The 27639-nt window shown below is 39.6% G+C and overlaps 1 protein-coding gene and 1 pseudogene across 1 annotated transcript; both read left to right on the plus strand.

Moving 5' to 3' along the window:
- Positions 1-2122: 2122 nt before the first annotated feature.
- On the plus strand, positions 2123-11436 carry LOC114563638 (NAD(P)H dehydrogenase [quinone] 1-like; annotated as a pseudogene).
- A 9012-nt stretch (positions 11437-20448) lies between these two features.
- Positions 20449-26660, plus strand: LOC114564099 (atypical chemokine receptor 3). The gene is made up of 2 exons (XM_028591273.1): positions 20449-20674; positions 23716-26660. The coding sequence occupies exon 2, from the start codon at positions 23787-23789 to the stop codon at positions 24921-24923; it is 1137 nt and encodes a 378-aa protein (XP_028447074.1). The 5' UTR covers positions 20449-20674; positions 23716-23786; the 3' UTR covers positions 24924-26660.
- The last annotated feature ends 979 nt before the right edge of the window (positions 26661-27639 follow it).

Genomic DNA, 27639 nt, shown 5'->3' on the forward strand with positions numbered 1-27639 from the left:
TTATGCCAACATACTGGATGTGTGGTATCTATGTACCACAGGAGAATAAAGCCAGATATTGTGGTTCAATTTGTGTTTGTAGGCTGTTGTGTTTGGTTAAGTATTTATTGGGGTTCTGGCATTTTATTTTTCATCTGCTCATCTCTTAGAGTGAAATATAAGTGCTAATCATTACTAACATAATCATTGTGAGTAAATCACCAAAAGGCCTCTACCTCTGTGACGATGGACGGAAATGTTTCCTCAGACACTGTCAGAAATGGCACCATAAACGCTCAGTGGGGATCACGTTTGGGTATTGAGAAGGCCTTGGCATATGGCTAACATCATTACCATTCTCTACAAGATGAGACCGTTTCTTGTTTTGTGGATGGAAAATGTCACCCTGGATACTCTGCTCATCACAGGACGATAGACATGTCATGTGGTGCAGACCATTTCTCAAAGCAGTATTTGCACACCATTCTCAGTGAGGACCTGATTGATTTGAGGGTAGGAAGCCCATCCGTTTTTTTCAGTCTGTTTAGACTTAATGTAGCTGCTTCTTTGATTTAGATAAGTGTTGTATATTGAGGTGTTGGGAGTATTGCCTCAAACACTTATTTTATTTTATTTCCAATGGTGAAAAAAAGGACACGTCCTTATTTAGGGGTGTATACGGTATTCAGGAGAATGCCATGTTGGGTTAGCTAACCCAATGTTTGTCAGGCATGTTTTAAGATGACAGAACAGAATATCTCTTTATGCAGAATATACAGTGTCATGCTCCAAGGTAAGTAAGGTTTGGATAAGGTCATATGATTTCCAGGAAAATCTATGCATGTGATGATATGAATCATTAGGTTATGAGTTCTTTGAACAGATACATTTGTCATAATCAATCCTGTCTGTACTGTAGTTCTGTGGACAGGCCTTTCCTTTTACTTCAAACACTGTAATAATAAATGACACATCTGGCACATAGCTACATGTATTATGAGATCTGAAAATGTCTTCTTTCTATCCATCAAAAACATTTAACAGTTAAATCATCTTCTGTATTATCATCATGTACATCATGAAGAAAATTACCATTTATTACAATCTAACCATCAGTACCACCTCCTGTTTTATTCATTCTCTTGAGAGAGACCTCTTTTATCTTAAGCCTAGCTTCACAGTATCGCAGTAGGCCTAATGAATAGATAATGTTCGATGCCTCCACATCTCTCAGAACCTTAACTCTATACAGCAGATGTAGGATAAACTCACCTGGCCAAGACTAGTGATGCAATGCCATGAAGATTTAAAACCGCACCCAGCCTTTTAAATTATCTATTTTATTTCCAAATGCTTTAAGACTATTTCAATCAGATGATGAAAAAAGTCCTGTGTCTGTACTGCCATTGTAAAACTGGATCTCCAAAGGACAACATAAAAAAAAAACTACTTGATTTCAGTAGAATCATTTGTGATCATATAATAGGAGGACTTTCAGGTTCTGTGCCCTTTGCTGCACTCCACCTTGTCTGTGTCGTGTCCTATCCTCCTCCCGTTTTCTACACCAATTCTCTTGGGTTTAACTCCTTGTCTGTCTCAGTCTGGACACCATCTGTTTAAAGGCCAGAGATTTTCATCTCCTCCTCCTCATCTGCTCATGCATGCATGTGTGTTAATGAACATGCATGTGCAAAATATTTTGCTCACACCCGCAGTAAAGCAAACTAATTTTCAGCATGCTATGTATATGCAAGATCTGTATTTCAGTGGTGAAAACGTTTGTGTTGACCCACGGTGTTCGTTTGTGTTTAGATAGATACTTTATTAATCACAGCAATTTAGCAAAAACTTGTCAATCATAGAAGTGCAGTCCAACTTTCTATTCATCCTTACTTCCTCTTACTTTGTATCACTTTTACCTTCTGTCATATCCATTTTCCAGTTTCTGTAACCCTCTTGTGTAACCAACAAATCATATACTTTAAATGCAAATGAGATGAAGTAGTTTCATTTTAATTTGGTCCCTATTTATCCCACCCACCCCCTCCCTCAGCTCTCCCCTCTGTCTGGTAACCATCTGCTGTCATATATTGTTTCTGCTGATTTGGAATCAGATTACATCAAATCGATCAGCTTCGTCACCATGGCTATAGCAATGAGGAGGATGAGGGGATTAGAAGAGGAAAAGAGAAGTGAGACATTTTCTTGAGGTCTTTGGCACAACTTCCATGAGACACCATGTCCATAAGAGACATCAGACAATGTCAATTTAAAACAGCATTCATCACAAATTACAATTACATGAAATAAAAATTAGGTGAAATAAAAAAAAAGTTTATTTACATTGATGATAATGCTGGTGATTAATTGATAAATCAACAATTTAATCTTTAAAATTAAATAAAAATACCAAATGTTTCCAAATCCCCCAAATGCTTGTCTAATCAAGGGTCAAAGTTAGTAGTTAGTTAGTTAGTTAGTTATGTTTTATTTCTGTATCATGCTGTCGCATATACAAGTCATTCGGAGAAATACATGAATACAAATACTGTATATACATATACACACATATACACATACATATATGTATATACATACATATATATACACATACACACACACCACACACAAACAACAAATTCTCATCTACAATTCATCTCGATAAAGAGCTTTTTTCCTCTTCTCCCAAGCTTTATCTAGATAATTGGCTAATTTATATGTTCCATATGTGAACAGCCATCTCAGTCTTATCCATATTTACCAAGTCAATCTCGGATTTTATCTTACGAAACAAAAAATCACGCTGTTCACAATAAAAAGGACAATAGAAAACAAAATGGAACTAATTTTCTATATCATTCAAACAACACATGAGACAGATCCGTTTTTCCTCTTCTACATTAACATATCGTCCTGTTTCAACAGTCAAAGGCAAAACACCAGATCTCACTTGAGCACATAAAGATCTTTGCCTTTTTGACAAATTATATACAACAATGGTTTTATCATTTCAAAAATACGCAATTTTAGCTTAGCCCATATATCATCGGCCCACTGCTTTTTGTCTTTAGCAAACACAGATTCTTTAAACAAACCAATATTCAGCTTTTCATTATTAAGAAACAACTCACTAAAACCATAATTACAAAACAATTTGCATATGTCGTTAGACCAAGGACCAAGAATGTGTTTATCCCAGAGAAATATTTTCCTTGTCAACCTATTTGCGTCCATATCTAATAGACGATTCCATAACTGGGCCATACATATCTTCCAGCGAGCTTCACATGATTCCCATCCCATGTCTCCCACTATCGCCAATGTAGGGGTATATTTATGCACACCCAGAAAATATCTTAAGGCACTATTTTGCACTAATTCACAATTAGATATATTCCTAAATCCTCTAACACCCACAATATAAAGAAGTATAGAGTAACCTTATTGTTCCTAAGCGGAAAATTGTCTTTGGTACTCAGTGATGTGCAACAATGTGCAACAAATGTGCAATTTGTCTACAGGCAATCAAAACATACACACTTCAGTCGAAACATATACACATATTTGTGAAAATGGTATTAGTTTTCATTTAACCAACACAGTCCTCAATGATCAGACACTATTGCAGCCAGTTTCACACTGCTGTGATAAATAAAAAACACATTTGTAAAAAAACTAATTTTAGGAAATAGCATGTGCTAGATTTTTGGCCAGACATTGTTATGTAAGGGATAATTTAGATGACAAAAAAAATAGTGAAAATTCTTCGTGATTAGTTTGAGATATAGGGAGAGTGTACACAAATAGGCCTACTATAAACTTACCAAGCACTGCACAACACTGATGCTGCAGACTGAATATTTCAAGTATTTATTTCAATACTTACAGTATTTCTTACCATAATCAGTTACAGTAATCAACCAACAATGAAATCAATGAAACAAATAAAATCTGTAGACAAATAAAAATTACTGCATGAAGTACATACACTTTGACTCTGAAGAAAAACTACTGTAAAAGCAACAAGAATACTGAAACTATTCATCATCTCTCTGGATCAGGCCATAAGATTTCATCCACATCACAGGCTATGTCTTCATTGGCAAGGCACCGTTGGAAGAATTGCCTTGTGTGCCGAATCCATCCCTGCACAGAAGCTGCTTCGATATGATCACAGGCCTGCTCCATGGCCTGAATGAATGGCAAATGATCATAGGGCCGGAGGTCGTATACCTTCCACCGCCATGCTGAAAAAACTCTTCTATTGGATTCAGGAAGGGGGAGTATGGGGGAAAGGTATAAGACTTCAAATTCAGGGTGCTCATGGTACCAATTTTGGACCAGAGCAGCCTGATGGAATGAGACATTGTCCCAAATGACAATGTACCGCATCTGGTCCACTTGGTTTAATGCTGTGACAATCTTGAGCAATCTGTCAAGAAATGCAAGTATTAGATTTGCATTATAGGGTCCCAGATTTGCATGGTGGTGGAGGACCCCATTTTGTGTAATAGCAGCGCAAAGGGTGATGTTACCCCCTCGCTGCCCTGGCACATTAGTGATTGCCCTGGGTCCAATTACATTTCTCACTCTTCTTCTTCTTCTTCTTCTTCTTCTTCTTCTTTTAGCTCCTTCCATTTTTGTTGAGGACAGGTGAACTCACCTGCTGCCTTTTATAGCACACCTGAGTGCTGCGTTTTCAAATAAACACGTGTGCTTCCACACCTGGTGGATATGTTATCCAATTCGTTCATTAGTGTGATCATTGGCAATCCGGGGCTTTGTAATGACAAGGAAGTAACCTCACCTCCATCCTTATCTGTGTCTAAGGTGTGAAAATGTGTGTAGAGTTTTACAAATCACTGTGTGTAATGTTTTGCAAAAAGGGTGAAGCAGACATTGTGTGTAAAGTTGTGCAAATCTGTGGAGGTGTTTTGCTCATTAGAGTAGAAATTTGCAAATTGTGCGAAATTTTTTATTTTAGTGTGTAAACAATCATAAAAAACTGTAATACAGTAAAATAAATAATTCATGAATATTTAATAGTTTAAATGGAGCCGTTCTTTCATGAAATTGAATGACGTGGTACAAAGTTTGTGCCATGCAGCTTGTGAAAAGTAAAGTGAGGAGCTATGCTATTATCTTATTTAGTAGAGTTGTCTCTTTCTGCTTATTGACAACGTAACAAACAACCTATCCAGCCTCTAACAAGGTTTTATATAGTTTTACTTCCAATCTGGCACTTAGTTCTGTTTTGTTTTCAGGCCTGGGCACAAAATGCCCATCTGTAAAATAAGAGAAGGAGCATCCCAGAAGAGCAGGATGAGGCAGTAAACAGACCCTTTACGAAATATAATTGATTGAAAAGAAGCTTAAATGGAAAAGCAGAGTAGATGGATTTGTTGCACACCTGAGAATAACACAGGGGAAAGCTTGTATGAGGTTTCACGTGATTTAAAATTTGAGTGTTATATCCTTCCGCCAATTCAGTAAGACTGAGGACACCTGTTTCTAACTCCTCAGAAGACGTTAATGGACAGCGGAGAAGTGTAAGACAAATGCAACAGAGAAGACAGACATTCACTTTAGTCAGAGAACTTACTCTGGAAGCAGTGACTCGTATCTTGGTACATGACTGTTAAATAAATATGCGCAATGTTTGTCTGTCATCCCCTCTATTAACCACGTAACTCTGTGTTTTGCTGCTAGACGCTGTCACAGTTCAGTGAACATCACTTCATCGTGTTGCCTTCAGGGGCAGAAAACCCTACTTGGCTGACAAAGGTGAGCGTAGAGTGTTGCACTGACTGGTCCATTGGTCCATTGAAGTGTATAGCATTAGTATAGCAGTTAGCATGTCATATATTAAAGGCCAAATGTCAACTTTTCGATGTCAATGCTGCTTTTTTAGTTTCCTTTTCTTTTCTGTTGCTCCTTTTTCTGGACCATCCGTTGCCATGCAGTCACAGCTGTTAGCTATAGCAGACCTTTATTACCTCTTTATAACTGAGGGCAGTTTATTGGTCTGTTATAACTAAGAACAGCAAGGAATGCAATATGTACTGTACATTAGTAGCATTTTATAAAGATGGATTTTGCAGCTAACCTAAAAGTTTACAGTCCACAGTAATAAGGAAAGTATTGTGAGATGTTAACATTACTCCAGATAAAGAATAGCACAGATGTGTGAGGAACTGAAGCTGAGAGAAAGATTAGATTGCACTTTCCTCTCTCGAGGCTTTCATTGTTGAAGCTCTTGATATGGAAAGAAAATGTTGTTTTGATCTTGTCTCTTTTTCTTTGCAACATATATTTACTCTGTGATTTTGAGAACTCATGTCTCATTGGGGATGTTTTCAGTCTTAGTAACACTTTTCCACCCATCCTATTGTATGAACATTAACAGAATGTGAGCATAATTCACCATTCATCAGTACGCTATACCTGCTATTGCATACATAAAAGGTTATGTACTAGCAGGTTCAGCTGCTATTTGATTTAAGATCCAAAAGTAAACAGGCCTCTTAATTATTTATGTTCACCAGTGTCTGAAAGAGTTCAAGGAGGATGAATCAGTCCACTTTTAAGGTGATGTTAAATCTATCTACAATTACATTTGGCAAATGATTAGATACAGTAGATGCAATATTATTTTTATGCATACAGGTGACAGACACTGGCTTGTTAGCTCTCGTAGTCACCAGCCCTCTTTCACATTTTACTGTTTCACACAAAACCTGAAGTTACAGCAGCATAAAGTTCCTCTCATGGCAGAGACTGTGATATAATTATAGGATTAGGATTGATTATGACAATATAATTATATATATATATATATATATATATATATCCTTTTTTTTTTTTTATACCTGTATAAACATCCAAAAATGGTGCAGCTGCTACCATGTCAAAGTCATGAGAAATGAGGCAAAATTTCCTTGCTGCCGGCGATGCAACATGGCGCTTACTGGTGCATGCTGCTCTCTAGTGGACTAATACTTACTGTATAACTACTTTGACGAAGAAAAGTAATGTCATGGCTGGTATTTCTCATTATTCAATCTTACACACATAATTCAGCTTGTTCAGAGCTGCTGATAAACTCTCTTAACTGTTTTTAGAAGGTCATTAATACTGAGTTTCAGATGATATGTCTGGGCTTAAATTAATTAAATTGTAACATTAAAAATGGGAGTAGGGATTGTGACATTTTGCAAATGTGACAAGATCTTTTGTAATTTTTTTTTCTTTATATAATCAGATACGTGTCTGAGCAAATATTTTGAAGATATTTTAGAGCCCTCTGCAAGACCTAAACTTCCTCCAGCTGAAACGACTTAATGACTTTTAATTTGTAACCCTGTCAGGCAGCAGTGCTGAGAGTACGCTAAAAGTATCACAGTAAATCCTGGAGCTCTGTTTACTTATGGTCATTTGAGTGATTAGATCAGTGACATTAATCTTTTAAAGGTTGCCGGTTGCTTGCTTTACAATGATTCTGTTCTGCCAATATACAGCCAAAATTCATGACTTACCATCTGGATGGCTATTTCTCACTTTGGCCTTAACCTCCTCAAGCTCTGGCAGATATTCACAAACTGTGATTAAACCATAAACAGCATCAAATCAATCTCTTTCCTGGAGAAGTAACTGGGCACTGTCACCATCTAGTGGTGACAAGTAGGAGGACGATTTCTGTAAAGTAGGAAACTGGATGGACTATCACTATGGGGCAATGTGCTCCTGAGCACAGATGCAATAAAAGGCCCTCTGTGTTCACCCCATCACCGTCTCGCCTCTACGACATTTTGCAAGTTAACGCTTAACTTTAGCATTATGTTCATGCTGATGATGAAGAGTACAAATCCTTCTGCCACAGTGACGCCCCTTCCCACAGGTATTATACAAGAAATTACGGGATACTATACAATCAGAAATAATCAGCAATGTAAATCTTCTATGCAGGTTCTATTTGTGTACAGTTATATATCTGTTCTGCTGCCAACCATATTTAAATGTTTATCATTTTAAATTACCTGCATTAAAATGTTTAATGTAGGTCTTCTGCAGCCCAAGTATGCACTCTGCAGCTGTCAGAAAAATCTAACAAAATGATAATGAAAATAAAAAGTTGATCGGATGTGGTATCCTTACTCAACTTAGATTCTCAGTATGAAAGGACTCAGATCAGTATGAGGAGCAAAAAAGAGCAGATTGGGACATCCCTATTTTTGACTGAGCCCTGACTTTAAAAAAAACTAAAAACAAACACTTACTTCCAATAGATGCTCCGGCTTAGGGGCCTCTTGATCATTAGGCCCCTGGTAGGTCAGTTTGGTAATTTCTCTATGGGTAGGTTAGTGTTGTCCTTGTCACATTTACAAGAAATAATACATTCTTATATTACTTTTGTACCATCTGAATACAACGTATCCTTAGTTGCAGATGCAGAAAGTATAAAAAAATGTATTCAAAGTTTGGCCACATATAAAAATGACCAAATAGCTGTATTTCCTCACACTGGCCATGTGACGGCACTGTAGGCTAGATTTTCATATAATTTTTTGGCATTTATCAGAATAATAAACAAGCTGAGAGCTTCTGGACGTATTTGCGTTTTTAATGCTCCTATGTACTCTATAAGTGCATTGTTGTGGGTTTGTGTAAAGGAGCTTTTAAAGCTGGGATGCAGATGTTCTGTCAAGCCTCGAGCAGCACACACCAAACACCTGACACATGTAGCAAGTGTGAAACATACTTGCGAGTACTTCATGTAATTTTGCAACAAATCAGTCTGGGATCATGTAGCTCAATACATCACAAACCATAAAAACATACCTCCCGGAAAAACACACAATCCCTTCCCGTCACAACAGAGGGAATGCAGCCAGAGGCTCAATATGAAGCACAATGAGGACCAACATACTAGTGTGGGGATGGTGTAAAAAAAACAGAGAGGCCACAGAGATGAAAAGAGTCGGCCTCATAAACACCATAATGCCTCATAATTTTGAATTTTAACAATGCAATTTGACAAATGCCTGCCAACCCTTACAACTCAAATCAATTTCAATAGTAGAGAAAAAGGAGAGACAATGGGAAGAAGGATAGCTGACAAACTGTATCCATATGTCTCACTCATGCGGCGTGCTTGCATGCATGTACGCCTATGTGCAAATATGTTGCAGTTGTTCATTAATCCCTCCTCTTCAGTGGCTGGATAGATGGGACTCGGGGCTAATTTTGGTCCCAGATGTGTGCCAGCTTATGTCTCATGCCTTTGATGTCCATTGCTGAGTCGATTTTTTTTTTTTTTTTTTTTTTTACAGGGCAACGTTCGTGAGTGAGCTCGACCGCAGGCAACTGTTTCGTTAGAGGAAAGTAATGTCAAGGAAAACAGAGCTGGAAACCAGTAACAATATGAGAGAATCACTGAGCCACATCTGCTTCATGTGGTTTGAAGACATCAAGAGTGGCACAACATTTTTTAAACATCTTGTACACGGACAGACAAAGACAGACATGCATGCTCTCAAAATATCCACACGGTTACTGTATAAAAGACACAAAAACAGAGACACACACAGGCACTGTCTCTTTCTGGGCAGGCTAAAATAGGAAAAACACACATTGAATTAGAAGATGTATGTGCAAGACTATTGTAAGTGTATCCTGTGTTTAAAATGGGCTACATCTGCAGCTGGTTTGACTGATAAAAAACCTACATATTCTTGGCTTTTAGTGATACATACATTCCACTCATTTAATATTGCAGTCCAGGTTTAATAAGAGATGTGTGTAGAAAGATATGTAGCCATGTTGATAAGGGTCCTGAGAGATACCAGTGGATTGATTGATGACCATGGTTGCTGATTGACAGTACCTGTGAGAGTGCAAATGAGCCAGAATGCTGCGTGTCGAGTGTGGTGTATAAAACAGCTACCTTGAGAATTACTCCAGAATGAGCTGCTCTTTCCATCTACATACCAGCTAATTGTAAAGCATATCATTTACAGTTGACATCCTGCTTTAGAATAGGTGAGTTCTTAAGCTGTGTTTTCGTATATTTTTCTGAGGGTTCTGATGGTATGTGCCCAATGTTCTAATTTAAGGTTGTATCTCATATTGTGCTAGTATTTGACTTGCAGAGTTGTGTTTGTTTTATTTTTTTATTTAGTTGTGAAGAAAGTTTTGATCGTGTATGCCCACTAGAGCTTTGGATCATTCAACACTGCAGCCAAAGATGCTGCAGTAGAAGTTTTAGCCGCATGGCTGCACAGTGGAAGTATCTGACCTGTATGCCATGAAGTTTAAAGCAACCGCTACTGCTGAGGACATCACTGGTATATAAATATCTTACTGGAATTAAAAAGTTCTGCTTGATTGTGGTCTTCAGAATTGAAGCCTAGTGTCTCTGCAGGGGAAGTTAAGAATGGTGATCACTTCTGTTATGTGGAGGAGACTAAACTGTCAGGGGAGGAAGGAAAACTGTGTGCTGACATCACTGAGGAACAATTTAGTCACTCGGGCAGACCTCATCCTCTTTCAGATAGAGGCTGAGTGATAGTAAGGTTTGTGATGAACCCTCTGTTAAACTAATTTTAATTTTAAGTGCTACTTCTCAGTTCCCCATGTACTGAGTTCCTGCAATCCTGAAGGGCTGGATCAACCGGGTGCTCACATCGGGCTATGCATACTCCCAAGATAAGCAATACAGCCAGGGAATCTTCAAGGTAAAAGAAACTAGAGGCTTACATTGCAATACTAGATTAAAGTGTGCCCCCCCTGCCCAATCTGTTGGCTTCCTGTACAGGACAAGAAACTCAAAACCTACCTGTTTAGAATGGCTTTTAATACTCCGTAGTGGTGTGACAATTTCCTCTTCCTGTTTCTATGTAACCTTTTTATGATTCTACTGTTTTCTACGTTTTCATTCTTCCTATTGTAAGATATGTTGTTCTATTCTTAGTTCCTGATGTGAAGCACTTTGGATACCTGCTGGTTGTTGTAAAGCGCTATACAAATACATTTTGATTGATTGATTGAAGAAAGCCATGCTGTCCTTCACCACTGGATCTCATGAGTCCATGTTCAGTGCATTGAATCAACTGTTAACAGTTACATCCAAGTGACTAATGTGTTTTCTCTCTTGTAGAATGGCATCCTGCACTATTGTGGCTTTCAGGTTTTGGCTCCTCAGATCTTCTGGGCTCCATCTTCTGTTCCTTCTGAGGCACGCAGCACAATGCTGGAGGACTGGCGTACGTGACTGCAAGACCTCCTGGGAGGAAAAAAGCGCTTTCCTTCACTCCATTGGACTGCTTTGATGGAGAGAAGGGTTACCAGCTGAAGCCTGAGGTCCATGAGAAGCATGCCACCAAGGAGTTTGGACTGACAGTGGGGATCCACCTGGGAAACGTGATACCACCCAACAGCCAGATGAAAGCTGGAATCTGAAGACTGCCTGACCTCATGAATGTCGGGCCTGTGTGTGTGGGGTGTGTTTTTTTATTTTTTGTGTATGATGATGGGGGTTGGGGGGCGGGGAAAAAAAAGGCTTAATGATAATCTGACTTCTATTGCGTACTTGTATGTCATAATTCCACCATCAAGGGCTGGCGTTCTGGGTTCTTGGACTCATTGTGGTCAACATTTGCACAATATTTGGATCTTGCTAGTGATTTACCACCGGTTGTCATGAGTCATTCAGCTCTAGTGGTGACGTACAGTAGATGTTCCGTGACAAGTATTAGGCCACATGACGTCCACCCTCTTGCTGAAATCTTCAACTATTATGCTGTTGCATTTACTACACTAATTTCCTAAAGTGAACCCTACCCTCTAATAAAAATTCATGGGTAGGCTTTTTTTTTTTGTGTAGTGCAGATGCCATCTCTTTAAACCCTCAACTTGGACTCGTTCAGACTTTAATGGCCTAATGGATTTTAATTTTGTACGGTTACTTTGCAGCTCCCATCTCCGGGAAAGGTATCCTTGTTCTGACCTCAGATCTACTTGACCTCTTGGGAGAAACTCCCTCCTCCACTGACTGCTTTGATGGAGAGAAGGTTTCCAGCTGAAGTCCATCTGAAAACTGCTTAACAAGGATTTTGCTCTGACAGTGGGAACCCACCTGGGGAAAAACCGCTCATACCCAAAAGCCAGATTAAAGCTGTAGGGTAGTAATGAACACTGCTCTTTGGCTTCTGCAAGTGCAGTTAATCTTAATTTCTTGCTGATTCTTGTGGAAGTTTTGAGTTGAATGTTTGGGTGGGCTGAGTTTTGTGTGCACTTTGTTTAGGACTTGTTAATTTGAACAAATCAAATCGTTTTGCATGCTGTCTGGTTGAAGCTAAAGTGCTCTTTACCTTGTATACAGACATGCTGACCACCAAAGAGTCTGCTTGCAAGCAGGTTTGGGCTCTACACAAACATAAGTGGCTGAGCACTTTTCCCAGAGAAGTAGCTGTTGTTTGGGTATGGAGGAAATGAGATGGTGGTGGGGTGGGGCACACACTTTAAGGAAATGGCCTTGCACTCTGATGTCCAGACCAGCCTTTGACATGTAGGAACTCAATGTTGTGCATATTTCACAGCTGCGGTTTTACAAGGTCAGTTTGTTTGTGTTCAGTCAGGTCCAGTTTTATTATCACCTGTCTTTGTAACCTACACGTCCAAGTATTTTGCTGTCAAAAAAACATAAGGAATCCAGTAACCAAAATAAGACATTTAATTTATATTGTGCTAAGACTTGAGGCCTCTCAACTACGAGCTTTAACCCACATTACAGTCCTAGATGACCGTGCCTTTAAATGTCTTGAGTGTTAAGTGTGAAATGTGTAATAAAATTATACCAGTCTCTGATCTGGTGTCCATCCGGTTTTCCCATTGTCCATCCCAATTCTCCCACCCTGGCTTCAGGGAAGGCCATTTTAGGCTGGTTCAATGGAAGGAAGTGGGCACCGTTTAAACCCGATACGGAACAGAGTCACCGGAAAAGCAGTCCTGCTTTTCTGAAAGCTCAAATACACACAATCAATCAGATAAAAAAATTGCAATATATTGTTCAGACGAAGCCTGAAGGTTAAGTGGACCTGAAGGTCTTTATTAATATAGACCTTTGAACTTAATCAAACTTTAAAGCTGAGTTGCTTCAAAAAGAAAAGCACCGTAGATGATCGAACTCTTGGCAACAAAACAAATAAGCATTTTTCACAAAATGTCAAATTATTAATTTAAAGGACTGTAATAAAGTTCAAAATGTAAATACAAAAAGTATATACATAAACACATGATTTCTGCAGTGCTGAGCCAGATGTGATTAGTTGTTCTTCATTGACTTTTTGAATGTTTTGATAAGGCTGTAAATGGGTTCTTATGTTTGCACCAAATGTCATAGGGCTAACAACAGGCCAACCATTAAATACTGTGACCAAAGAGAGAGCGAGAGAGAGATTTTAAGGTGCAGGACAAAAAGAGCTCAGCTGAGAAATGAGGCAAATTATTTATACCAACCATCCCCTCATTCTTTCAGACTCTACATTAAAATCCAATCAATTATACCTCAACGATACCATGGCTTGTTGAACTTTTACTGTGTGAGAGTGAGAGAGTGAGTCCATGTGTGCATATACATGAGGAAAGTGAGGCACAGTTCAAGGCAGTTATATCAAGATTGGCAGCAGGAAAGGTTTGTAATGAAGAACTACACTGCTGTTTCCCTTTATGCTTTAACTGAAGTTCTAACTGCCCCCTCTGCCTTCGTATCACAGAGTGTCCATTGTGTGTTCCCCATCATTATGAAACAGAGGAATTCACTCTGACATCTGAGCACAATCATCCCCCAAACTACACTCATTACAGTAGCCTCTTAAATCAAGTTATTCTAGCACTACATAGGTTCCCACAGTCCTTGTTACGGTGAAAAAAATAGAGATTGATAGTCCAATAGAACACTTATTTACATTTCTTAAACATTTTTAAAATAGTTTTACTACAGGGAGTAGCTTACCATACCAAAGACACTATACCAAATATTTCAGGTTGATCTGCCTAAGGCATGACGCAAAGTATTTTAATGGTTTTATTTTCTCCCTCTATAAATTCAGGGTGTAACTCCTGCAATAGTTTCTGAATAATGTGTGTGCGAAGATAAATCTTCCAGACTCTATGTTCATGATCACATCCTGAACAGCTGGTTAGATAAAATGGTAAAAAAAAAGGGTGGACTAAAACAGCTGTGGATAAACACAACCACAAATAGAGCCAAAGAGCTCCTTAAACAAGGTCCAAAAAGGATAGAAAAACACGGGTGAAAAAATAATAACAATCACTGCCTCCTTCCTCTTTTTATGAACTTCTACAGGATGTGTCTTTCATGCCTTGCTCTATTCATCCTCATCTCCATCCTTCTTTTGTGTTAGTCTTCTCCTCTCACCAGAGTGAAAATACACAGGAAACTTTTACCGCAATAGGACTTTTCACACATCTTTTGTTCATTAAGGATTTGAATGTTCACTGGAGGCATATTCCTCCAGGGGAACTGACTGTATATTTGACCACATATAAGCAAACACTTTCACAAATCAGGCTCCTGACATGCACTTCACTTAGTTCGCCTGGCAGTGATAGGTTCCAGGCAAGCCTGCACTGTGCAACTTTGAAACTTTTACACGGAAGGCCTGCCACTATGGTTTTGATGAATGGATGGACATCAGGCTATTGGCCTCCATTCAGGCTCTGATGTATCGAGTGTCTGGTACAGGAAAGCTGACGTGAGGCAGCAAAGCTGTTTCGTATTTACGAACCAAGGTTTGAGTGTGGCTGGGTGGTTCGGGGAAGGCTCTTGGTGGTTTGGGGCGTCAGAGTGACAGGGTTAAGACTGCAGTCAGCCATAATGGTCCTCTCTAAATCCTTTTCTATATTGTAATGAGAAGCAGATCTTTGCTATCTCCACCACAGCCTGAGGAGGGATGGGAGAAACAGACACGTGGTGAACACGGTACATCCTGTCCCTCACTTCTGTTTGATCCCTTGCTCCGATGTTGACTCGTCTTCCCTTTTCTATCTCTGATTCAATCTTCTTTCTGGCTTTTGTTTCATGCATCTCCCTTGAATATTTCTCCCACTGTCACACATTGGTATAAACAATGAAAGACTACAAATGGCTTCATATGTTTGTGTCTGTAAGTAATAGATGTAGCTGAAGCTCAGGGTTACAGATTAGACTATGAGGAAAGACTAGATGAATGGGTGTGCTAGTGCCCCTCACTAGGAGCTCCAGGCACTCAACTCCAGATGCTGCCTGTGTTGCCACATCCTGGCCGCAATCCCCCTGTAGTGCCGCGTTTGCTTTAGTGTACGCGACTGGTGGGGAGACCAGGAATGGGAACCACCTGGGAGAAAGAAAAATGGCTTGAGGTAATTTTCCATCACATGATTTTGATCATTTTGTGCTGCAGGGTCATTCTAAAGGATATTATATTTACATTGTATCACTATTTAGATATTTTTTCCATTAAAGTGAGTCAGGCTTCATTCTGCTAGCATGTTTATCTACATTATTTATTCCATCTTTGAGTGCTGTGGAGTTGTGTTTACATCCAATAAAACCCGCAGTGTTTGGTTTTCCCTTAGTGCCCACGCTCTTATAAAACTTGACATTTTTTTGTTTACAAATGGAACGTCACTTTTTGTCTATGTTAAATCGGCCTGTTTACCATTGATGCAAAGATTCAAACTCAAGTTAAACCATGAACTTGATCCCGGTGACAGTGTGTCAACACTGAGGCTTTCATGCACAGCCATAGGCCAGCGAGGCAACACCTAAAGGTAATGTAGCCGGCGCAGCTATTGCTACAGGCTTCTCCAAAACACCAGCACATTCCAGCAGTGCTGATGGTTCATCCTTCATTTAGTGTGACAGGACAATAGGGGTGAACGTTAGCCACCTTATCTGTGAACTCTGTGTCGGCAGCATGGAAAGGCAGCGTGTTGTGAAGCATGTCAGGATCGTCAGGATAGGATTACTAGATTAGAACTATAGGCCCCAGGGAACACAGTGAGACGGACACCTTCACTTGTGGACAGACTCTGTCATTCACTAATCCATAGTGGACACTCAATTTCCCCTGGAGCAAGACTTTTCTTCAGCTACTTTTACCCATCTTCTGCATGATCCCAATGACCTGGCTCATGATAATGAACATGTGTGTGTGTGTGTGTGTGTGTGTGTGTGTGTGTGTGTGTGTGTGTGTGTGTGTGTGTGTGTGTGTGTGCAAGGGTGCTGAACGGGTGGGGGTGAACATAAACCTGTAAGGCTTGAGGAAAGCAGAACATGCGCTGTTTGAGTTACTGCTGCGTGCAGAGATGACAGACAAAGTCAATGGACTGTATCAGCCACAGCCGGTCATGGTCAACAGCTAAGCATGAATTCACTGACAGATTTAGTGAAGTCAGAGGAAGAGAAGAACAGAAAACAAGAAGAAAAGAGCAAAGAGAGAGCTCTGCATGGCCGCAAGAAAAAGACTATGTAAAAGGCAAGATTTTAAAGCTGCTATTATTAGGGGTTTTTAGCCATGCTGCATCCTTCTGGCTGTCCACAACTTTGGTCCAGACTGAAATATCTCAACAACTATTGAATGGATTGCTATGCAATGTTGTATTAACATTCAAGGTAACCAGTGGATGAACACTCCTGACTTTGGTGATCTCCTGACTTTTCCTCTAGCGCCACCATGAGGATGACATAACTGTTGGGTGTATTGCTGTGCAATTTGGTACACACATGTATGGTCCCTAGAGGATGAATTATACAATTTTATTCTCATTCATCTATTCTTATCATCCATCTGGTCAAAATTTCATTTTGCCCACTGCTTTATTTGCTTTATGACCAATTACCTGCAAAAATCATGACAGCTGTCAGCTTCAGTTGTTGTGTTTAGTGCTAGTTAGCAAATGTTAGCATGCTAACACACTAAACCCATACATTGATCATGGTCATCTTGTTTCTGTCACCAAGTGGCCAAAAAAATCTGGTTTAAGAAAAGATTTATTTTACATTCCTGTTAAACACAAAGACTCTTGGTATATTCTCCCTGAGCACTTCTCAGGTTTCTCTGACATTCATGGGCTGGTGTGAGGGATGCTCTATCAATATGAGGAATGCTTGGTTGCTACATTTCCCGACAGGGACGCACTTTTTCTGCCAAACACACACCTGCATGAACATATCCCTGAGAGACAGAAAAGATCACCTCATCACAAGCTCACAGAATATCAGCAGTGACAAAACATTGGCTTGGAAACACAAGACAAAGCCCAACTTAACAAATAGCTGCTATTCTTCTTTCCTTTTTAGAAGTTCCATTGCTTTCTCATGTTCATGCACTCCTTCACAAGCTCCACCCAGTCTTTGTGAGCGCTGTTTTCAGCTTCACTCACACAGGTCCTTATCCTCCTGAAAGATAATTGTAAATGAACAAGTAATTAAGTGAAAGATGAGTGAGGTTAGAAGAGCAGGGGATAAGGAGGAATGTGAGGGAGTAAAGAAATGCAAGAGGGAGCCTCAGAGCGGGAGGGAGGGCGACTGTTGATGGTAAAGATGTGATTGAGAATGAATTTGAGAGGGACCCTCTGAATGGAGATTTGCACAAAAAAAGATTGTCTGTCAGACCCCCCACTGTGACGCAGGGCTAGACTACAATAGAAATGGCAGTCATTAGGAATAACTCTCAATCTTTCTCCCTCTATTTTCCTCAATGTTTTTTCTCCCACACTTCCTAACCTATGTATAGCTGGGGGGACTAAAGGGTACAGATGACCCCAGCCAAGGGCCAGGGGGCCCATGCAGAGGTTTATGGTGGCTGGGGGGGGGGGATGAGGGACCCAATTTGGAAAGGTTTGTCCCCCTGTCCATAATTACTAATGGCAGTACAGTATAGAAAACTGGAATTACAATTATTAAATCTGCATTAATCGTTTTTTGGCCACATGGGGAAACAAGCAGTCAACTTAACATTGACCTTTCAACTTTTAAGTTGATATGGTTTATCATATCAGAGCTATTTTTTTTATTACTGAAAACCACTGCTTGTTGCGTCTGGAAACAACACTGGTGAGAGTGAACTGGTGAAGTAGCTGTAAAATCAAAACAATGAGCTCTGCGGGTTTGTGACTAGCAGCTTTAAGTGAATAAAAGAACTATTAAGTAATTAAAGCATGTAAGTAAAGATAAACTTTAAACAGATTCAGGCAAAGTGTGAAAGAAAATGAACAATCAACTTTGTAATTGAATTTGCAGTTGTTGTATGTTCATGTTTGTTGCTGAACTGAACTTACTCAAAATGTATCTAAAGTGATCACGCACACGCACACGCACACACACACAAACACACACACACACACACACACACACACACACACACACACACACACACACACACACACACACACACACACACACCCATGCCCGCTTCCATGTGAATGAGGACTGCAGAACAGAAGTTGGAAGCAGTCTGCAAGGCTACGGATGCTTATCAGAAAGGCTTCCAAATCCCCCCTGATGCTTCTGATATGGAGGACAATGGGTATGCGTGTGTTGTGGGAGCTCTCTTTAAAGCCTCATTGAAACTGACTTCACTACTCTGCTCTTTACTGTAATGAGGTCAGCGTAGCTTGCTGGCTGCATTTCATCAATGAATTCAGGGCATGCAGTCATAATAAACTGGGGTGACCTGTACGAGTCGACAATATCTTTTTCCTAAGAAAACATGCTGGACACACATGCACATTATTTTTACTTATGAGGTCTATCAAAGTATATTATCATAATCATAATTTGACTGATTTGATTTTCCAAACATAATTCATGTGTATACTTTTATAAATTCCCCATGTTCTTCCTTCTTTTTGTGATTCTGTCTTAGTATTGAACTTGGGGTTAATTGCCGTGATAGGAGCAGCTGTGAGGCCACCAGAGTTGCAGGTGAGCTTTCAATGGCTTTCAGTAAACACATGAGCCACCCTCCCACAATGCTTTGTGCTGCTTCCAGAGGATGTGCCTGAATAAAGGCTCAAAGGACAATGAAACAACAAGGCCTCTGCAGCTGATGTTGTTGTTCCTAATTTCAAGACAAGCATTACATTAATAAAAGATATAAGATAATCGACAGCTTTGCACCTTAATTTGGTCAAAATGATTCTTAATAACAGAAGTTTTCTATATAGCCTAAACTAAATCATGAATTTAGTTTTTGGTGTGGTTCGTTATTCGGAGGGTGTTTTCAGTTACCTCAGTTGGACTGGGTGTTGGGTTTAACCAGTTTGTTGGTTTTGGGCGGAAGCAGAAAACATAGAAGTCGTTTACTGGCTTTCTGCAGCTCTGGTTTCATATTTAGGTAACTGGGGCGGGGCACAAGGACGTGCCCTTGTAATATGGTTTCATGTGGTTGATGTGTATTGTGCATTATGTTTATTATACATTCATCCTGTATATTGTGATTTAACGGCTGTCACAAAATCCTGATAAAAATGCAATGCAGTTTAAAAAGCTAGAAGATTTGCTGTAAAACTTACAGTTTCTCAAGTTTGCATATTCAGTAATATACTTTTTTTCTTACTCGATTACAGCCCCCATTCTACTGATTTCATGGATGAAACTATATGCTGTATGCTATATGCTGATAATATAATAGTATTCTATAAAATATAGTGTTATAGGCTACTGTTGATACATTACATGAATATGAATAATAATGAATAAAAAATTATGATTAAGGAAGTTATAGACATAAACCTGCATGCCATAGACAAACTAGCATATGTTAACAGTGCAAAGTTGAATGTTGTATGCCTTGTATCCCTCGGGGATCAATAAAGTATCTATCTATCTATCTATCTATCTATCTATCTATCTATCTATCTATCTATCTATCTATCTATCATGTATCTTTATGTAGGCTACCAATAGCATGTATATTGCAGTCACTGAATCATACAACAAGACAAATCAATCTTAACAGGTAGTCTTAAAATGTACAATTTCGTAGGTATGTATGTTATATAGTATAGCCTACAATATAATATTATTGCATTACAGTATGATAGCCACTTAGGATAAATAGAGCTGCATGCCAGATAGAATGAATTCAATAATGTATTATGCATTTCTGATTTATTGGCCTATGCATATAAAATATACAAAAAATCCAAAACAAATACAAAAATTCAATAATTTACATCACTGAACAGGTCGTGTCATTTGAAAAGCTTTTTATTTTTTTAATGTAGGTTTGCACGTACTATACAGTATTAGGCTATTGTATTTGTCTTACTTGATAGTCACTTTTTTCACAATGTGAAAATGTTGTTTTATGTATTACATATGTAGCGTCGTAAGCCGGAAATTCCACGAGCTTTTTTCTTCTTCTTCTTGGCCGAAACTCGCCGAGCTGTTTGCTGTTAATTGAACGCTTGAGGCGATGCCATGTCAATACGCATAGCTGTTATGACCAGCCTTGGAGGCGTAGCTCCTCGGAGTATCAGCAAATGCAGAACAAGGAACAGACTCAGATTCATTTGCGCACACAAGTTTACCTCAGTGGAGTTGAAGTTACCCTTCATCCCCAAAAACGAAAACAAATCTCTTCTTTTAAAGAGGAGACTTCAGCGAGGGAGCAGGAATCCAAAACAAGTAAGCTGCTTTTATGACCTCATGGGGGGAGAAGGGAGAGAAGGTAGTTGCTCAGCTTTCTAACATTTAGAAAACCCCAGAGATGCTCGATACTTGCGATAGAAAGTGCGTAAAGGATATGCACTGGCTATATCAAAATAGGATAGGATTCAAGGATTTATTATTGTCATTATACAATACAGGATTGAAATGTAGTTGAAGCCCCCTCCACAATACACATAGAACATGTATAGCTTAAACATATATAAAAAATATGTATATAAAAATTTAATTAATTAACATTTAACAACTTTATTAACTACTATTATTATAGATAGGTCTACCAAAGCGGTATATATGCTGAGCATTACTGAAACAGTAAGTTCTTATAGGAATATCAGGAACATTGCAACGATTTTTTTGTGGTTCTCCAGCCTGCCTCTATGCTGTTTATCTGCCTCCCCGTTTAAACACGGAGTGACTGTATACCAAACTGATACCAGATAAGAGAAGTTTGTTTCCTGCCTGATAAAAATCAACAATGATAACAAAGACATTGTATGTGTTTGCCGTCAGCAGCAGTCTGGGATCTTTCGCTACTTGTGCGTAATGACGCACAACAAGGCAGCACTTGTACTAACCTACACGCGGGAACCTAATGTCCTGTCTTAAAAGGCAAAGATGTTATCCTCCCAAATTTAAGCCTGTTGACAGAGACTGACAGGAGAAACTTCTGACAAACACGCTGCACCTGCACCATTCTTGTCGGCAGAATTAGCACATGAACATCGCCTTCAATAGCTTTTATTTGCTGTGTATTGAGTAACAAAAGACGTTTCCAGGTCATTTGTAACTCGATGCCCGCGAGCTGAAAAGAGGGGAAACAGAGAGAGAGAGAGAGAGAGAGAGAGAGAGAGAGAGAGAGAGAGAGAGAGAGAGAGAGAGAGAGAGAGAGAGAGAGAGAGAGAGAGAGAGAGAGAGATGGGCTACATGTGCTGTCTGTTATCTGATGGTGTAGGTGTTAAGAGGTTAATTACCTTGAAGCCTGTGTGGCTACCTGGCACCTCCAGGTATTTTCCATATAATATAAGGGAATTAGACAGAGACCATTGTGAGGGATTATCTCAGCATAGCAAATCCCTCTATTAGAGCACTCTCCTGTGTCTCAAAATAATTGAAAGTATAATTAAATGTCAGATTTCTGACATTTCTTGAAAATGCTTTGTCACAGGCGGTGGTGGAAGATCCATTACTAAGTAGAGGTAGCGATACTTATTTAGGTATGCTACAATTGAGCATTATTAGCAGATTAATCCATTACAGACAAGAGTCCTGCATTCAAAATGTAGAAGTGTAGAATATGTATTCAATTGGCTAATTGGGCCATGTCAGGAGTGGGTGATAAGCACTAAATCTTATATCACAGTGTATGGAATGTTGTATTGCAGTTAACTGTTAATAGATAAAATAACCAAATGGAATGCCTGTTTTGGCTAATCATGTGAAGTAGAAATCTGCAACAATCACATGCAAAAAAAGCAATGATGCAAATATCATATAAAAATATATTTCAATAAACAGTCCAGCTCATCAACATGTAAACAGCATTTTGATGTTGCAGCTGGTGGAGCTGATTTTAAATACTTTGCATACTTTTGGGTATTATTTTACAAGCTGATCATATGCCTAATGTATAAAATTTGAACCTGCAAAGTACATGGTAAATTGTGTTGTCAAGTATATGTGGTGGATTAAAAAGTACAATATTATCCCCTGAAATGTGGTGGAGTAGAAATACAAAGTAGTATAAAAATTGAAATACAAAAATAAACTAATCACATATACCATAACAGACATAACACACACTAGACAGCTGCACATCTTAATATGTTCCAGGTGTCCTAGTATATAGTTTTACTTTGCCTTTTTCTTTCATCATCCTCTGTGACTTTGTGCCAATTATCCTGTGTATCTCCTTCTCAGACAGATGTCTGACGCGGTCACATTTCACTGCTTTCCGTGCTGTGTCACCCACTGGTCGGTGACCCTCGTTTTAACCTTGGTCAGACCATTTCGCAGGCGTCAAGCCTCCCGCTGATCTCTGCACACAATTCACTCTGTGGGTGTACAAGTCAGCCAGGGGCAACAGCGGGGTTAAGCCACTCGTGTTCTGGTTTTGATCTATTACCTTTCACCTCTGCTCTTTCACACTGTGGCAGGCTGCCAGTTAGGGAAGCTAAGAAAGACATCACAGTAAATAATTGGGAGTGCAGGCCATGCAGGGTTGATACTTTAGTATCAAAAGAATCATGCTATGTTATTGGTATGCCAAGCTGCTCTAGACTACTGCCTCTGTGATCTTGCATATTGCTTCAGTCACCTTACTCATAGCATTAATGTACCCTGTATTTGAAATTGTTTGCATGTGTTCCCATGTTATAAGATTCAGATGTTTTAAAATGACGTATTCAGGGCTATGAGCAGCATTTTCTTTGATCACCAGGGTGGTGACAGCTCCTCTCTCACCCTCTCCCTCAAGAGCACAAGAGAAACATGGGATTTTTTTACTATAACAAGCAAGTAAAAAAAAAACATTCTTTAAAATGGCATCAGGTTTCCCATCCTGACCAATGCTTTATCTTGGAATGCCCAGAACGCTCCGGAAATACACTCTGTTTGGATTTCTCGATCCCACTTCCTTATGTCTAATCTGCACTCTGTGCTAGTGGAGCCTATGTAAACATTTATTGTACTGCCCCCTGACTGCACATCAATCCCAGAGAATGCTGACGTTTGTGACACTGCAACAGAGCGCCTCTATTAACTCATGAAAGCAGTGTTTTAACAAGTTAACCACATTAAGATTCTTCAGGATCTGGTGGCATACCACAACTGGCTTTATGTTTTATTAGCTCATGCACATGGGTAAAATAAGCTATGCTTTATGAACAGAAAATTGCTTCTTAAATATGATACCAGCAGTTAGCATTTAATTGTTGGATCTTTATCCAGATAAATGAATGCTGCAAGAAATGAAATGATGAGTTGTCTTGTTTTTACAGGTTATATCCCAGTCAGAAGTGGTGTGTGTGTTACCTCCCAGTGGTCTGTGGTCCTCTCCCAGCGTTGAAAAATGAGTCTGAGCACAAGTGATCTGGAGGACCTTTGGGAGTCATTGGGGGACCTCAACTTCTCAGAAGCCTTTAGCAACATAACCAGTGTGGATGCAATGGTGTGTGCCACGGCTTTTAACCGCAACGCTCTGCTCTACTCAATGTGTGTCCTCTACACTTTTATCTTCATTGTCGGTCTTGCTGCTAATGCTCTGGTCCTTTGGGTAAACATCCGTGCACAAAGAGACTCCACCCCTCGCCATGAGACACACATGTACATCGCCCATCTGGCAGTCGCAGACCTATGTGTGTGCGCCACCCTGCCTGTGTGGGTGAGCTCGCTGGCCCAGCATGGCCACTGGCCCTTCGGTGAGGTGGCGTGTAAACTCACACACCTTCTGTTCTCCGTCAACCTCTTTGGCAGCATCTTCTTCCTGGCCTGCATGAGCGTCGACCGCTACCTAAGCGCGTCGCGGCACGGAGACAACGAGGGAGGGGTGCGCAGGAAGCTAATCCGTCGTGGAGCTTGTGTAGGGGTGTGGCTTCTGGCTCTGGTCGCCTCCCTGCCAGACACCTACTTCCTGCGTACTGTGAAGTCAGCACATGGGGACACCATGCTGTGCAGGCCTGTGTACCCGGGTGAAAACCCCAGGGAGTGGATGGTGGGCGTGCAGCTGAGCTTCATCCTGCTGGGCTTTGTTCTCCCCTTCCCTGTCATTGCAGTGTTCTACGCCCTGCTAGCCAGAGCTTTTACCCGCTCCTCTTCTTCTTCACCCTCTTCCACAGTGGAGCAGGAGCGTCGTGTGAGCTGCAGGGTGATCCTGGCATACATCGTGGTGTTTCTGGGCTGCTGGGGGCCCTACCACGGTGTCCTCTTGATTGATGCCCTGTCTCAGCTGGGCCTGGTGCGTCTGACCTGTGGCCTGGAGAATGTGATCTACGTGGCCTTACACCTCACCCAGTGCCTGTCTTTGCTCCACTGCTGTTTTAACCCCATCCTCTACAACTTCATCAACAGAAACTACCGCTATGACCTCATGAAGGCCTTTATCTTTAAATACTCCACGAGGACAGGCTTGGCACGCCTCATTGATGCTTCCAACATGTCTGAGACTGAGTACTCTGCTGTAGCTGTAGACAACCCACCACAGATTTGAAATGTACAAAACTCAAATAGCATTTCTTGAACACTGTTTCTAAATCTACATGACTATAATGCAATATAAACATGTTACAACTGATTTGTTCTTATCAGAATTTGTCCACACTCAGCATTCATTGTACAGAAATCTGCTTGAGTCATGTAGAAAAGATAATATCAACGACCAATTTTAAAGCACTTAGAAAGCAGTTGTATTATAACAGTTGATACTGAAATGATATGGATATTGTCTATGTATCTATGTGTAAAATCATTGCGTGTTTGTGTGTGTGTGTGTGTGTATGTGTGTGTGTGTGGTGTGCATAATCTGACAGACTTTGGATATCGATAGTATCAGCCAAGTAATATTGTTAATCTTTTTTTTATTATTAAGTATTTATATACTGTACATTTGAACTGTTTTGCCTCTTTCATGTTGTAAATCAAAGTTTTCACACACTGACGTTGCTCAGTGCTCCACTTCATACAATGCTGCTTTATCATTTTAGTCGAGCCACTGACGGGCTCAGTGTTTTAGTCCTGCTGTCTCATTCATGTCCAATCATAACCTCATGTCACATCAGTTGAATCCTACAGACAAATAATTTAAATCAATTTTGAGTCTGTCCCGCAACTCAGATTTGTTAATGAACTAAAAAAAAGTGTGTTTTCTGTGTTGCATAGTTTGAGGAATAGTTTTTTTGGACAATTTGCTAAGAGTTAGATACCACTCTCATGTCTTTACACTAAATATGAAGCTACAGCCAGCTGTTGATAAGATCAGTGTGTGTGGTTCTGTCCGAAGGCAAACAAAAAACTATGTTTACCAGCACCTCCAAAGCACACTTAATACCACGTTAAATTTATTGCGTGGTATTAAGTGTTTATTTGAAGTTTACAAAAAACATCTTTTTGGGAGGAGAATTATGTGCTGCATTATATCTTGGCTGGACACATTATCCGTTTTTGCACCAAGCTAAGCTAAGATAATCACATGCTGGCTTTAGCTTCATATTTAGCGTACAGTCATGAGAGTGGCACTGTATTGACCTCCTCATCTACTGTAGCTCTTTTCAAGAAAGCAAATAAGCGTATTTTCCAAAATTCAAACTGTTCCTTTGAAGAAAGCTAAGGTGTTCCAAATATTTCCAAGCATTGTCTGGAGGCTTCAACTGGGACTACTGAGCTTATAGAGCAGATAGATGTAGCTCTTGTGTATTCTGAAACGTACAGTATTACGTAATTACTATGTCACTATATTTAAAATAAATTTTTATGACCAAATAACATGAATAAAAAGCTTCACTACTTCCACGTAAGCAGCAGCTATGGTGTGTAACAAGTGTTGTAAAAGGGACCAAATAACAAAGAGAAAACCATCACGGCATTATTTTAGAGATTTGTGTACACACACACAAATCTCTAAAGTAATGTAAAGTGTGTCTGTGTGTGTGTGTTTGTGTGTGCTACAGCTTGACAACAAAGAGAAATGACGTTTTATGTGTCATAAACATTGAGTTATACAGTTTACTCACGGTCCCTGTTGTAGGAAGCAACATATTATTTTAATATGCTGACATAGAGCACATTGTGTCATGTGATTGGTTACACATGTATGCTTTTACACTGAAAAGATTTCATGTTGCGATCAGAAAAGACCGGAGAAACGAACATGTGTCTACAAGAACAGAGGCATTCCTTTCTTATAGTAATGTGTAACATGTGTTTTGTTATATTAAATACAGAAAAAATGTTTTTGCCTCAGTTTCTTTGGATCTCACAACTCACCGTCCTCCATGCACCAAGATACCTAAAATAATGTGTTTTAACTGAGAAGCTCCAATGGAATGTGTTTTGGAAATGCTTTCTCTGCTTCATTTGAGGCATTGAATTCATACATAACAAACAAACTCATCCAGCTGTAACATAACATCACTTTGTGTGGTTCGTCCCAGCAGTCACTGCATTGAACACAATTCATGGTTCAGCTAGGCTTTAGTTTGACAGAGAATTCCCATTTTTCAGTTATTATTACACCAACCTTCTTTCTTCTTCAAAAGAATAAAGTTATGTTACTCCTTCCAATTTAAAGGCACAGTCTGCCTTTTTACCATAAGGGTCAGATGAGACAATTTAAATGTAGGCAAGTTAAGACAAGGCAAACTTATTTATATAACACATTTCATACCCAAAGGCAAACCATATTATACATTATTTAAAGAAACAATCAAATGCACACAGAATAAAAACAGAAAATGAATAAAAAGCAATGGTAAAAAAGGTGGGCCTTTAGCTTAGATTTGAAAATCTAATAATCGTTGTCTCAAGTCTTAGCTCTTCTGGAAATTTTTTCCACATTTGAGCAGCATAGAAGCTAAAGGCAGCTTTGCCGCGTTTTGACTCTGGGAATAGCCAGTAATCCAGAACCAGTCGACCTGAGAGGTCTGCCAGGTTCGTACTGGGTCAAGAAATCTGATAAGTATCTTGGACCTAAACAGTTCATTGATTCATGAACAAGCAATAGAAAAGTAGTTGAAGTTGATTCTGTGAGAAATGTAGTTTTGTAGTTAGAATTATGATCTCATTTAGTGAACTTTAGCTCCATCAAAACTGCCAATATGTCTCCAACAATTAAAAAGGATATGTACAGTAGGTACATTCAATTACTCGTGTGAATTTGCTCTTTGTTGCACCTCCAAATGTGCTCTTGCAGAATTGTCACAGGAGGATGA

Source organism: Perca flavescens, chromosome 11 (assembly GCF_004354835.1).
Source record: "Perca flavescens isolate YP-PL-M2 chromosome 11, PFLA_1.0, whole genome shotgun sequence".
In the NCBI taxonomy this organism is placed as follows: domain Eukaryota; kingdom Metazoa; phylum Chordata; class Actinopteri; order Perciformes; family Percidae; genus Perca; species Perca flavescens.